General features: G+C 41.0%; 1 protein-coding gene across 2 annotated transcripts in view; it reads right to left on the reverse strand.

The window, feature by feature from the left end:
* Positions 1–1,119: 1,119 nt before the first annotated feature.
* WDR26 (WD repeat domain 26) overlaps positions 1,120–12,514 on the reverse strand; it is a 37,372-nt gene continuing 25,977 nt past the window's right edge. For both annotated transcript variants that reach the window (XM_090263188.1, XM_090263187.1), the window contains exons 10-14: positions 12,040–12,185; positions 11,654–11,732; positions 11,249–11,378; positions 4,624–4,809; positions 1,120–1,842 (exon numbers count right to left, since the gene is read on the reverse strand). In XM_090263188.1, the coding sequence (XP_090119314.1) occupies positions 1,817–1,842; positions 4,624–4,809; positions 11,249–11,378; positions 11,654–11,732; positions 12,040–12,185 (567 nt within the window). In that variant the 3' untranslated portion in view covers positions 1,120–1,816. The remainder of the gene's footprint in view (positions 1,843–4,623; positions 4,810–11,248; positions 11,379–11,653; positions 11,733–12,039; positions 12,186–12,514) is intronic.

Raw genomic sequence — 12,514 nt, forward strand, 5'->3', positions numbered from 1 at the left:
TGATAAAATAATCTGCTGAACACGATCTGTCATTTTCTCTTACTACAAGAGCTTTTGGGAGACTCCGTGCTGTTTTTAAGGCCAATTGTGTTTGTCTTTCTTCTCCCCTTCCCTGACGTTTCCATTTCTCCCTGCTGCCATCCCCGCCCCCTCCCCCCAAGAAGAATCACTGACACCAAGCCTTTGTCTGTGCTGTGGACCCTCATGCATCTACTTATGGTAAAAACACATTACAGACTTGGCTGAGCCTCACAGGGAACTTAGGTCAAAACTTCTTCACCAGAAGCTCATTTTGGGGACAATCCCACTCCTCTTCCCAATGCAACAGCTGTGGTCACCAAATCGATCCTCTACCGACAGAGGGAGGGAATTTCAAAGGAGTCTAACTAAGGTGGTTGAATCCAGCTGTTATGGAGTTTAAAAGCACAATGTGAACACTAGGCTTTTGGCTTATTTTAATTGCAAAATTCTCAAAATTAAAAGTGCTTTTCCATAAAGGAAACCTTTCCTTAACTAAAAGGGGAGGGGAGAGGGAAAGACTATCCACAGCACCAGTTTAGAATGAGGTTCAGTATGGCAATATCTGAAAGAACGAGGAGGAGTACTGTTTAACTGTATGTGTCCCTACATGTCAACATATTAAGGGCAATTAAGAAATGACTACGAGGTTTAAAACCCAGGTTAAGTATGTCTGCAATCTGCTGAGTTCTTCTAACAAGCTCGATTATTCTATCAACTTCCAAAGTGGTTACATCTGCTGATCTCTACTCTCTTGCTAGGTATCACACCAAAACGATTTCCCAAATGGAGAGCAACTTGGAACAGGCTTTGTTGAAAACCTGAACTGACCACTGATCTCTCATGTTGGTATATATTTAAAATTCCTTCTGAATCTTGAATTTCTTCAAGATCAGGTACTGATGTTATTTTGGGAGTAAAACAAAAGGGAGAACACCTTCCAAGCATTGCTCTGAATTTCCGTGTGATGTCCTTCCAAGCACTACTGCTGACATGTCTCACGTGTATTCCAGAAGAGCGTCAATTCGACTATGTATCTAAGTTATCGAGGAAACTGTTTTTAGGCTGGTTTAGATTCCAAATGTATACAAATGAAGTCACTTTGATCCTATAAATACTTCTTAATTTATTTTTTAAAAAATTGTGCTGTTAACCCTTTTACGGGGCAACAAGCTATGTGAAAAGTACAAAACTTTTTGTCAAATGTAATATTGAGAGTGCTTTTGACATAGTTCACTGGTTTATCATCTGGATCTGTATATACTGCGCAACGGGCAAGGCTAGAATCCATGAACCAAGCTGCAAAGATCTCAAGCTAAATAAGGCGGAAAGATTTGGAGAAACAAAAGGAAATTCTTTCCTATCCAATGTATACTCTTCAGACTAATGCACTCTTTCTATCAAGCCTTCTAAACTGTTAAATAAAGTTTTCCAAACAAGCATTTAAACTTCATTACACAGAAGAGCAACAAGAATGGTATCCCACCAGACAAAAGGCAGGAGGGAAAAAAATATATATACTGAGTTCAATGGGTGAGCCTGAATGTAGCACAGTTCTTCACAACCGACGGGGGGTAATTCAACATGGTGTCCAACGCTCTAGCGACGTGCTTCATCTCAACTGGTTACTATGAAGCAAGGTGTACATGTTTGGCCCCAACTGGGCTTCAGAAATGGTTCTTTTTTCATGACGAGCATGTCTGTCCAGCTATCAATCATGTTTGTTTGCACCAAATCCCAAGCCATTAAAATACGACTAATTTAAGTTAAACAGAAGTCGTCAGCTCCAAATTCGCCATCAACTATCCATGCTACTGCATTCCTCTGAAGACAAGATGACATGCACCGGGGAGGGGGGGACAGGGAGAAGAGGGGAGGGGGAGAAAGAAGTTTCCAGTTAGAAAATTTAAAATCAGCATCACGCCATTACTACATTAACGTTTAAAAAACAAACACATCAAGGCAGACTCTCTATACTCTCGTCATAATCATTAAAACAATGTGCCCGCATCATGTCTTAGACTATACATTAGAGTCTACACTCATGATTATTTTGAATACTGTAGAACCCAAGTGAATAGTCATATTGGAATCTCATACTTTTAAAATGAACCTTGAAACAGTTATGCAGAATACAAAAATCGTTATGATAGTGTACGACATTAAGAAATATCTGGCAGTCCAAGGCAGAACTCTGCATTAGAGCTACATACTGAAGTCCTTTCAGCAGCTCAGTCTGCAATTCTGCAAAACCCTCCTTTTTTACTTGGTGATGGTGGTGGGGTGACAAATGTGTCAATGGCTTTATTGATATAATTCACATGCTATACAATGTACCCATTTAAAGCGTACGATTAAATAATTACTATTAGTATATTCACAGTATTGTACAACCATCACTACAATCAATTTCAAATCATTTTCATCATCTATTAGCATATATAAACCTCCACCCCCAACCCTAAGCAACCAGTAGTCTAATTTCTGCTTCTGTGGATTTGCCTATTTGGGACCATTTCATATAAATGGAAACACAATATGTGCTATTTTGTGCCTGGCTTCTTTCACTGAGCAAACTGTTTTCAAGCTTCATCCACATTGTGGCATATGTTAGTACTTGAGAATATTCCATTTTATATATTCCTCAAAAAAAGAAAAAGAAAAAAAGAAAAGAAAACCACACACAATCAATATAGAACTCTACTATTATAATAAAAGGTCAGCAAGTCCTCTATTTTGAAATGGAGTTAAGTGAAGTATTTTACACTTGCTCCTAGCCCAAAAGGCCGAGAAGTGATTAAGTGAAATACTTTAATTTAAATATATTATATAATGTATCTCAGGATATTATGACTTCTGAATGTCATCTTCTTTAGCCTCATCTATACTTTTCAAAATTTCTATTCCAAACAGGTATTACTTTAATTAGAATACAAACTAACAAAAGCATGTGTACAAGCAAGGGAAAAAGAACCCAGACGATACCTGCATAAAAGGCATGGAACCAAGTAACTAATTATATAGGAGTTGTTTTCCCGTTTCAGGTGTAGACGAAAACCTTTTTACGGCTACACCTATGATGCCAAAGCACAGGGACAGCTCCTGAATCTGGCCCAGACCGCCCCACTGAGGTGAGACCCGGCTGACCCGCTGGGGCGAGCATCCCCGTGAATCAGGTTCCCCAACAGCAGTGAACGTCTGCCCCGCGCCAGCGCAGCGCACACACCTCAAGGGTGTGTCTAAAATGAATCCACCTACAGTAAGTCTGTTACTATATCCCTATTTTCCTACTTCTTTAAATCAAATATGCTTATTTGAAGAAATAACTTTCAAATGACTAATAAAATAGAAAAGCACGTATAATCCCAGTTACAGATTTATAAAACATCTTATAGAGTGGGTCTTGACATCTCCACAGGACACCAAAAGAAGGTAAAGTTTTGGTCCTGATTTACCATAAGGGACGCTGGAGTGTCATGCAGTCATCTGCAAATACAAAAAGGCCCTTCAAGGTGCTCACTCTGTGACCCACATGCTCCTCGTGCTTTTCACTCCCATCTTGGGGCATATACCCTGATCAGCCAGTTAAGATCTGGTCGGGAAAAAAAGGGTATAAAGAATATGCCTTTCAAACCATAGACGCTACCCCTGAAACCTTTGTCCGTTGGGAATCCTGAACTGAGAGCAGTTGGTCATCTTTCTTCCTAAAACACTTAAGTGGGACACACTGTGACAAAATAATGTTTCTAAGTAAATAGCTTCCTTCTAATAAGCAAGCTAAATATTTCACTTGCTCTGTTTGAAAAAAGAGGGCTGCGTCATTTACATAGAATTTCTCATCATCTCTTCTCTCTAGTGCTGATAACTCGGCTCGGTTAGGCTGTGCCCTTAACTGTTGGCCTCTGGCTTTGGGCTTTCTTTGTCTCCAAGGATCTGAGAGTAGTGGGAAAAAATCTCCCAGATCTGGATTTGAAGCTCTGGCCGCACTGAACAGTTCAGTCAGTCTCGCCACACTCCCGTTTTCCTACCCACAGAAATGAGGATAAAAACCGCTTCTCTTGCAGGGCTGTGAAGGTTTTCCGCGGGACAGTGTACGTGAGCCTGGCACGCTGGTTAGCGCCCAGGTACAGGACACATTCTAGTTCCCTTCTCTTTCTCTGTCCATCATGCATGGCTCATGCTGGTGTGCTAGTATGTAGTTTTAATACATGTTTATTTTTAAGAGTAAAATCTATAATCAAGATCATTCTAAAGTTGCTCAAATTTTGTGTACTTAGGCAGTTCTCATTGGTCTAAAGTATAAAATGCTTCTCGTACAACGAAGCAAGATATCCCCCAAAATTTAAAGTGACAGTACTAACTGGATGTAACTGAGGTGGCACATTCTGACTTATTCCCCTGGCTGCCACCAATGAAACAAACAAAAAACACGACTGTAGCTCAGACTTCCTCTGTGGGGTAAGAGTGTGCAATCTCTAAACAAGGGAGGAAATAAATTATATCCCACACTTAAAAAAAGGACTGCTTAACACCGCCGCCACTGTCCCATCAGCAGGGCGCGCCTTCACCTGGAGGGGGCCCGGCGCTGCGGTGCAGGGGCGTTACCTTCGATATTCTGGTGGTCTAGAAAGGGCGCCGGTCCCCATATCCTAACAGTGCCGTCATCGGAGGCGCTGGCCATCATGGATGGCGCCTGCGGGTTCCAGCTCACGCAGTTGACTGTGCGTGTGTGCCCTGTCAGCTCCGCAATGGGCAGTTCACTACGCTTGTGCCAGATGTAAACCTTGTGATCTGAACAAACAGTGATTCAGAGAAAAGTTATTAAGTGGTCACACGTGACCCAAACCAGCCGATTCTCAGTTATCACCCTCATACACAGAACATACGACGAGTATCAGAACTTAAAAAAATATAACGAGGAACTGAACAAATGACCTTATGAAAAGCCCCTTTAATAAAATACACATTTCACACCCCCCCACCCCCCCCCCTTTAAAAGGCTCTCAGGTCACCACAGATCTGCAGGGTTCTGTGATACACGATAATTCACAAGCACAGCCAAGACCTCTGAATGCGAACAGATGTCGGCGGAGATGATCATCTCTATGGAAATGTGAGATGACAGAAAACCAACGTATCCACTTTTATTTTCATGAAAAATATTTTCAAAAATGACTTAAATACTTTCTGGGAAAGATAAATTCAGTTCTTCAATGACTGTCTTAGCTTTTGCTTCACATACACAAAAAGATGTTCAGATACAGTCCTAGATCTTTATCTTGATATCAGAAGTTTTGAAACCAGAATATATTCTTCTACAAGTTCATTACTTCTTCACGACTCAGAAGTTTCCTCAGCTGGCAGCACACCCACTGGAAGTTCCTGCACTCACCACACAGCTGACTGACAGATCTTCAGACTGGATACTTTTCTGACTTACACTGGGATTCTGCCTTCTGTTTAAGAACCACCACCTAACTTATTAACTCTTCATGGTCATACATGGCGTTTACTGTGTACTAGACTCTCTTCAGAACACCTTTTCGTATACAAACTTTTTAAGTCCTCACAGCATGATGAGAAAGGACGAACCCCATATATGGAGGGGTTGCAAAGAGCGGACCACGTATCCAAAGTTACACAGCCAGTCGGTGACGGGGAGAGTGTGAACAGAGTTGTCTGACTCCCGAGCCCACACTCTGAACACTGTTCTGTACTATTTGCTTGGCTTTGGTTTTTTTTTGAAGATTAGCTTTACCACAAAGTAACAAAGTTGTTGGGCGGTTTGGGTTTTATGGTCACGTCATGAGATTATAAATTGCAGCCCGCAGAGCCCTGTGCTGATGCAGACGTGGGCCAGCTGTCCGCTCGCCGTGCACTGCTGAGTGGGGCCTCCTGGGCTCCACAGCCCCAGCGTCCCCCTTTACCAGCCATTAGCGTGAGCAGGGTGCTCAACCTCTTGTCTGTGACCATAGCGCCCACCTCACGACGGTGGTGGTAACTGCGTGAAGATTCAGTGCAAGCACTCAGTGAAGACCTAGCTGTCATCATTACTGCTGGTTTTAAATTTGGATACATTGCTTGTGTCAGCTCACATTTCCATAACATTTATCATCTTTATCAACATCTGTTTACATTCAAAGATGCAAATAAATAAAATGCAAATGCAAAAGAAAATAGATTAGTTATGCTGCTTCTGGAACTGAAGAAGTCTACAGAGGAGAAAGAATATAGGCTTGAGAAGTGTGAATGCAACTGAAATCTGCTACGTTTCGGGGGAAGTGTTTTTGCGAATACATATCCAAGGAGGGTGTCTCCTGAAGGGGCGGCTACGACTGATTTGAAGTTGTCAGGGTCAGAATGACGAGCTTTACGATCAAACCCTGCTTGCTGTTATCCGTCTAGGGAATCCAGTGTTCATGCAAAGGTACAGACTAAGCAATTCTTCTATATATCGTTGGCATAACGAAAAAGCTTGAGTAATGGCATAACTTGTAGGGGGAAAGGTTTCCTACAATCTGATAATGGCATTCACTTGCTTGTGGATTTGGGAGGTCCTTGGAATACATTCCTTATAAATGACAAATGAATTACTGTGGCCACACTGGGAGACAATTATTCTCACTCTATCCACATGCTGTTCAAAATAAGTATGTTTCAAAGGAACTAGTGTAAATGACCCATGAACACGGACAACGGGGTGAGGACTGACTGTGGGAGAAGGGGTGGGCTGGGTGGGTGGGAGCAATGAGGGAAAAATGGGGCAACTGTAATAGAAAAACAATAAAAAAAAAAAAAAAGAAAAATAGTTAAATATGTTTCATGTTTGTCCCTAAACTGAATATAATGTGGTATATTTACATCCTTCCTCAGGTTTAGTTCTAAATATTTAGCCTGGGCTTGGGAAAAGGAAGAGCATTACCAGAAATAACAGTAGCCATATATATTTTAAAGCACTTCTAATGTACATATTTTTAAGAACTACAGGGGGCTGTGAGGTATAACTATCACAGGAGGGAAAAACCCATGAGAAGCAGGACTGAACAGAACACAGGGAAAAAGATCTTAGAGTAGGAGAAGCTAAAAAGCAAGTAGAAGGTTATATGTAGGCCATATTAAATTAGAAACCAGGAGAGAATCTGCGAGAACATAACATGGAACCAACAGGTAAAAAAGATTTTTTAACTGGAAGTAAACTCTATGATTACCTAACAAACACTCGTCTTGCCTCTGAATCATATCTGTCACTGATTTTTGGGGGGGAGAGGGAAAAATAAATTCATATCCTTCATGCTCAAGTCTAAATTCCTACAAGCCCCCTTGTGCTAACCCTCATGTACACCTTATGGACAAAGGAAAAACGCATGTGCCACATGCAATCCTCGCATCTACTGAGACCAGCCCCAAGAGAGGGACACTAAAGATCTTACACAAAACATGGAATGTTATCCAAAGTGTTTGCCAACACAATCCAGTTCCTTGAAGTATCTTGTAAAAACATATTCAGTATTTTAAAAAGTGATTTAAATAATTTGCTGTTATAGTACTTAGAACATAGTAAGTATTCAAGAAAAATGTGTTAAATGAAAAATTGCAATAATTTGCTGTTGTTTTTGTTTCTAACACCTTAAAAAGTACACTAACTTTTAAAAGTGTATGTTATTAATTATGCTATTACAGGTGTCCCAATTTCTTTTCCCTTTGCTCCCCTCTGCCCAGTACGCCCCTCCCTCCAGCAATCCCACCCCCTCTTAGTTCATGCCCATGGGTTGTGCATGGAAGTTCTTTGGCTTCACCCTTTCCTATATTATTCTTAACTTCCCCCCATCTATTTTGTACCAACCGATTATGTTTCTTAATCCCTGCACCATTTCCCCATTTCTCCCCCTCCCCTCTCCCAGCTGATAACCCTCCAATTGATCCCCACACCTATGATTCTGTTCCTGTTCTGGTTTGCTTAGTTGGCTTTTGTTTTTATTTATTTTTTATTCAGTTGTTGATAGTTGTGAGTTTGTTGTCATTTTACGTTCATAGTTTTGATCTTTTTCTTAATTAAGCCCCTTTGACATTTCATATAATAAGGGCTTGGTGATGATGAACTGCTTTAGCTTTACCTTGTCTGGGAAGCATTTTATCTGCCCTTCCATTCTAAATGAAAGCTTTGCTAGATAGTCATCTTGGTTGTAGGTCCTTGCTTTTCATCACTTTGAAAACTTCTTGTCAGTCCCTTCTTGCCTGCAAAGTTTCTTTTGAGAAATCAGCTGATAGTCTTACAAGGACTCCATTGTAGGTAACTCTGCTTTTCTCTTGCTGCTTTTAAGATTCTCTCTTCATCTTGAAACTGCATTTTAATAATGAAGTGTCTTGGTGTGGTCCTCCTTGGGTCTACCTTGTTTGGGACTCCCTGTGCTTCCTGGACTTGTATGTCTATTTCCTTCACCAAATTTGGGAAGTTTTTCTTCATTATTTTTTCACATAAGCTTTCGATTTCTTGCTCTTCCTCTTCTCCTTCTGGCACCCCTATGATTCGGATGTTGGCACATTTAAAGTTGTCCCAGAGTTTCTTAAGCCTCTCCTCATTTTTTTTCAATTCTTGATTCCTCACTCTGTGCTGGTTGACTGTTTTTTTCTTCCTTATGTTCCAAATTGTTGATATGAATCCCGGTTTCCTTCCCTTCACCATTGGTTTTGTATTAATTTTCCTTTGTTTCCCTTAGCATAGCCTTCACTTCTTCCCTTATGCGTTTGCTGTACTTAAGCATATCTGTCAAGCCTGTGAGCATCTTTATCACCAGTGTTTTGAACTCTGCATCTGTTAGGCTGGCTATCTCCTCGTCACTTAGTTCTCCCACTGGAACCTTGATCCGTTCCCCCTTTTGGGCCATACTTCTCTGTCTCCTCATCTTGACAGGTTCCTGTGTTTGCTTGCCTCTGTGTCTTGGGTAGAGCTGTCGCACCTGTTATATTGTAAGGGGCGAAGCCTTAGGGATTTGTCAGTACTGGGTGACCAGTTTCAACACGTTGTGGTCCTGTATATAGGGGAGGGGTGTTGGAGGGAACCATGCTGATTGCTCAGCACTCACCCCTTTTCCAGGCACTTCTCCCACTTCCATATGGGACTGGCACCTCTCTGGCTGTTGCCCTGGCCATTGTTCCCAGAGTGGGTGTGCCTGCAGACATTCTAGGACTGTGGGGAACCTCTAAACAAGCAGACTCTGCTGAGAGACCAGCAGTTTCTGCCTCCACCCCAACCCCCACTGGTCTGCACAGTCAGAAGCAACAAGTCTTGATTTTCTCCCGTGCTGGAACTATGAGCTGCACCATCTGGTCTGATGCTGAGAGCACTCCCCAGGTGTCCCTCCCTACTTTTTTAAATATGTGACTGTGTTTTTGCCAGCTGGCCACAGTCATTGTCACCACTGCCTCTGCCACCACCGCCACACTGCTTCTGCTCTGCCCTGGCTCCGTCCCTCCTACCTGTCCAGATGAGTATTTCTTCTTTATATCTTTGTTTGCTGGACTTCCATGCAGCTCAATTTTCTGGAACTTCTAGTTGCGTCCAGTTTTGAGGTAGTTGTATTCCTTCTTAGTTGTGAAGGGAGACGCAGAGTGTCTGTCTGTGCCTCCATCTTGGCCGTAAGTCTCTCAGTACGCTAACTTTTAATACTGCCTTACATATCTGTGCTTACATGCCTTAAACAATTTATGTATATTTTATATCATTAAAAAAAAAAAATCCTCTCGGCTGAACTAAGTGGCTGGGTTGGTGAAGAATGGGGTGGTCTGTGGGTTTCTTTAAAACTGGTTTCTCTTTTCTCTCCTAATGGCTTGGACAGAAAGGGCCCAGAGGTCTGAGAGGGGGGGAAACCTAAAATATTCCCCTCAGCCTAAACTAAGTATAGAGGGCAAAAGGGCTTTGGACAGGTGTGACGTGCTCTGCACACCTTCCTCCAAAGACGCCCTTTTTTTCCCTAATGTGGGACATTGAAAAATTAATCCCTGCCTTTTATCATCTAGTGGTTATGGATTGAATGATGTCTTTTAACCCTGTTGCCCAATCTGTTGCCCCCAGAACACAAGGATGCCAGCCTGTTAAACCAAGCACACCGTTGTCCAGGGTCAGCCAACTGACCTGGAGTCTGCACGGTCCTTACCCATGTGGGAAGGCCACCCTCCCCTCGATACCCCACTCCTCTTAGGGTTTTCTGGACCCAAGGGTAGTAGGACGACGACCATGTCCAGCTTGAAGCAGCTAGAGGAGCACAACACCTTCGCTCATTGTCCTTTATAAAATTATAAAGGGTCTTAAGTCTGGGGGGGGGGGGGTTATTATTTTTTATTGTTAAAATAATTAATTAAAAAAAATTTTTTTTTAAGGAAAACATAGGAAAGGGTAAAGCCAGAGAACTTGTATGTATGACCCATGGGCATGGACTGGGGGAGGGAGGATTTCTGGGGGAGGGTGGTGTTGGGCAGAGGCAAGCAAACGGGAAAAAATTAGAACTATTGTAACAATATAATCAATAAAATGTACTTACAAAAAAAAAATCCTCTCTCGAGGATACATTTCTGTTGATTTTAGAGAGAAGGGAGAGGGAGGGTGAAACATCGATTTGTTTGGTTGCCTCCCATACACGTGCCTGGACTGGGGACCGAGCCTGCTACCTTTTGGTGCATAGGGCAGCACTCCAACTGAATAGGCCATCCAGCCAGGGCAAACAATTTATATTTTTAAGTGAGACTGCCTGACGTTAGACTGGAGAGTAAATTTATTCAAAAAGAGACAATTCTGTAATTTCAGTGTTTCTGAGACCATATGAATTATCAAACTAAATCACTTTCTTCAGCCATTAAAGAAATGAAAAAGATCTAACGAGTCAATTCTGTTCAAGTTCAGGTGAAACATCGTAATTAACCTTGACTTTTTAGATACTACTAACCTCTGGAAAACATCAGCCTTATATAAAAAATAAAAATCAACATATAAAAGATTTAACTAAACCTTGATTTGATACATGCATCAAACACATGTCCACATGGTCAGACTGGGCACTGCTGATCCCTGACAAGAGGACACAGTCATCCATAAAGGCGGAATTAACAGCGTGCTGGGTAAACCACTTCTACAATTTTAAATGTAACATCTGAACTTGCTTGGAGATATGACCACCTTCACCAATTGAGAAAAATACAGAACTTTCAACCCACTGATAGTGAGACAAATGTTTACCTTCACTGCCACTAGCGATGAAGTCTTCGTTATGGCCTCCAAAACATGAATGAATTGTATAAAACCCTTGCGTAACACCTTGATACTTTCTTACTAAAACTCTGTCTTGCAAGTCCCATAAATGAACTCCCTGTAGGCAAAAGAGAATAAAGTTATTTATTCTACCTCGACTCAAAAGAATTTGAAAAGGTAATCCCTTTGCCTGATGAAACATTTTCAATTTATGTACAATGGCAAAGTTCTGACAAATTTAGAGTTGATTCTACACACTTGAGGATCAAACACATGCAGTAAAATTTAATATTTAGTACAAATATTTTTGTTTATATGTAATAGAAATTGCAATTAAGATTAGAACTAAGATTATTTTTTTTCTAAGAATTATATTGTATTAATAAAACTTACCTGAGTTGCTACATTTAACAAAGCTAATCGGCCATTCTTTGAAATAGTAAAAGACATAATGGGATGATCTTCTTGTACTCTGTAATCAGAAAATAATTTGTCAAAGCAACATACCAGGAATCAAGACATTCAAATTGTTAAGACATACAATTTTTTAGCTTATATACCACAATTTTGCCTGTAGTCAATATTTCACACTATATTTCAATCAAGTAACAAAATTTGAGTTAGTGGTTACTAAGTATCATCTGACCATCAATCCAAACTACCAAAAAATCAAACCAAAACAAAAAACATAACAAAGAGTTCGTGTGAAAGAGCAAGTTCAACTACACATTTTAAATTAATCAGATAATTGTTGTTTGATGGATACAAAAAATAGTTACATGTTCCTATCTGTAAGGTCCTCGAAATTATATCCTCGAATTCGCTGGTGTGTATCTGAGGCCAGAACAGTCTTCCCGTCACTCAAGCACCAAAGGCATTGCACCCTCACGCCTTCCCAGGAGTCCAGGAGATTACCATCTAAATCCTGTGCAGGAGACAACGACAGTTAGTTATAATTAGTTTTGCTACTGACCAGCATTCAGTAAAACAAGAGACAAAACAATTCCTTAGCGCTGTCTCTCTGTAATAAGATTGGCTTTTATCAGACTAATCTCAACCAAATTGTACCACTAAGGTTTGTTAGACACAAAAATTTGCATATAGGTCAAATTTCATTACACCACCACCAAAGTGGGAGGCATTAAGAACCTCAGTGAATCGATCCTCCCTTCAAAGACACCCCCCACCCCCACACAGATAAATACAAAGAAAGAAAGAATCCCTAAGTTCAAAGGTCTCACGACTATTAGAAAA

The sequence above is a fragment of the Furipterus horrens genome, unplaced genomic scaffold (assembly GCF_987537825.1).
Source record: "Furipterus horrens unplaced genomic scaffold, mFurHor1.1.pri manual_scaffold_15, whole genome shotgun sequence".
Classification (NCBI taxonomy): Eukaryota; Metazoa; Chordata; class Mammalia; order Chiroptera; family Furipteridae; genus Furipterus; species Furipterus horrens.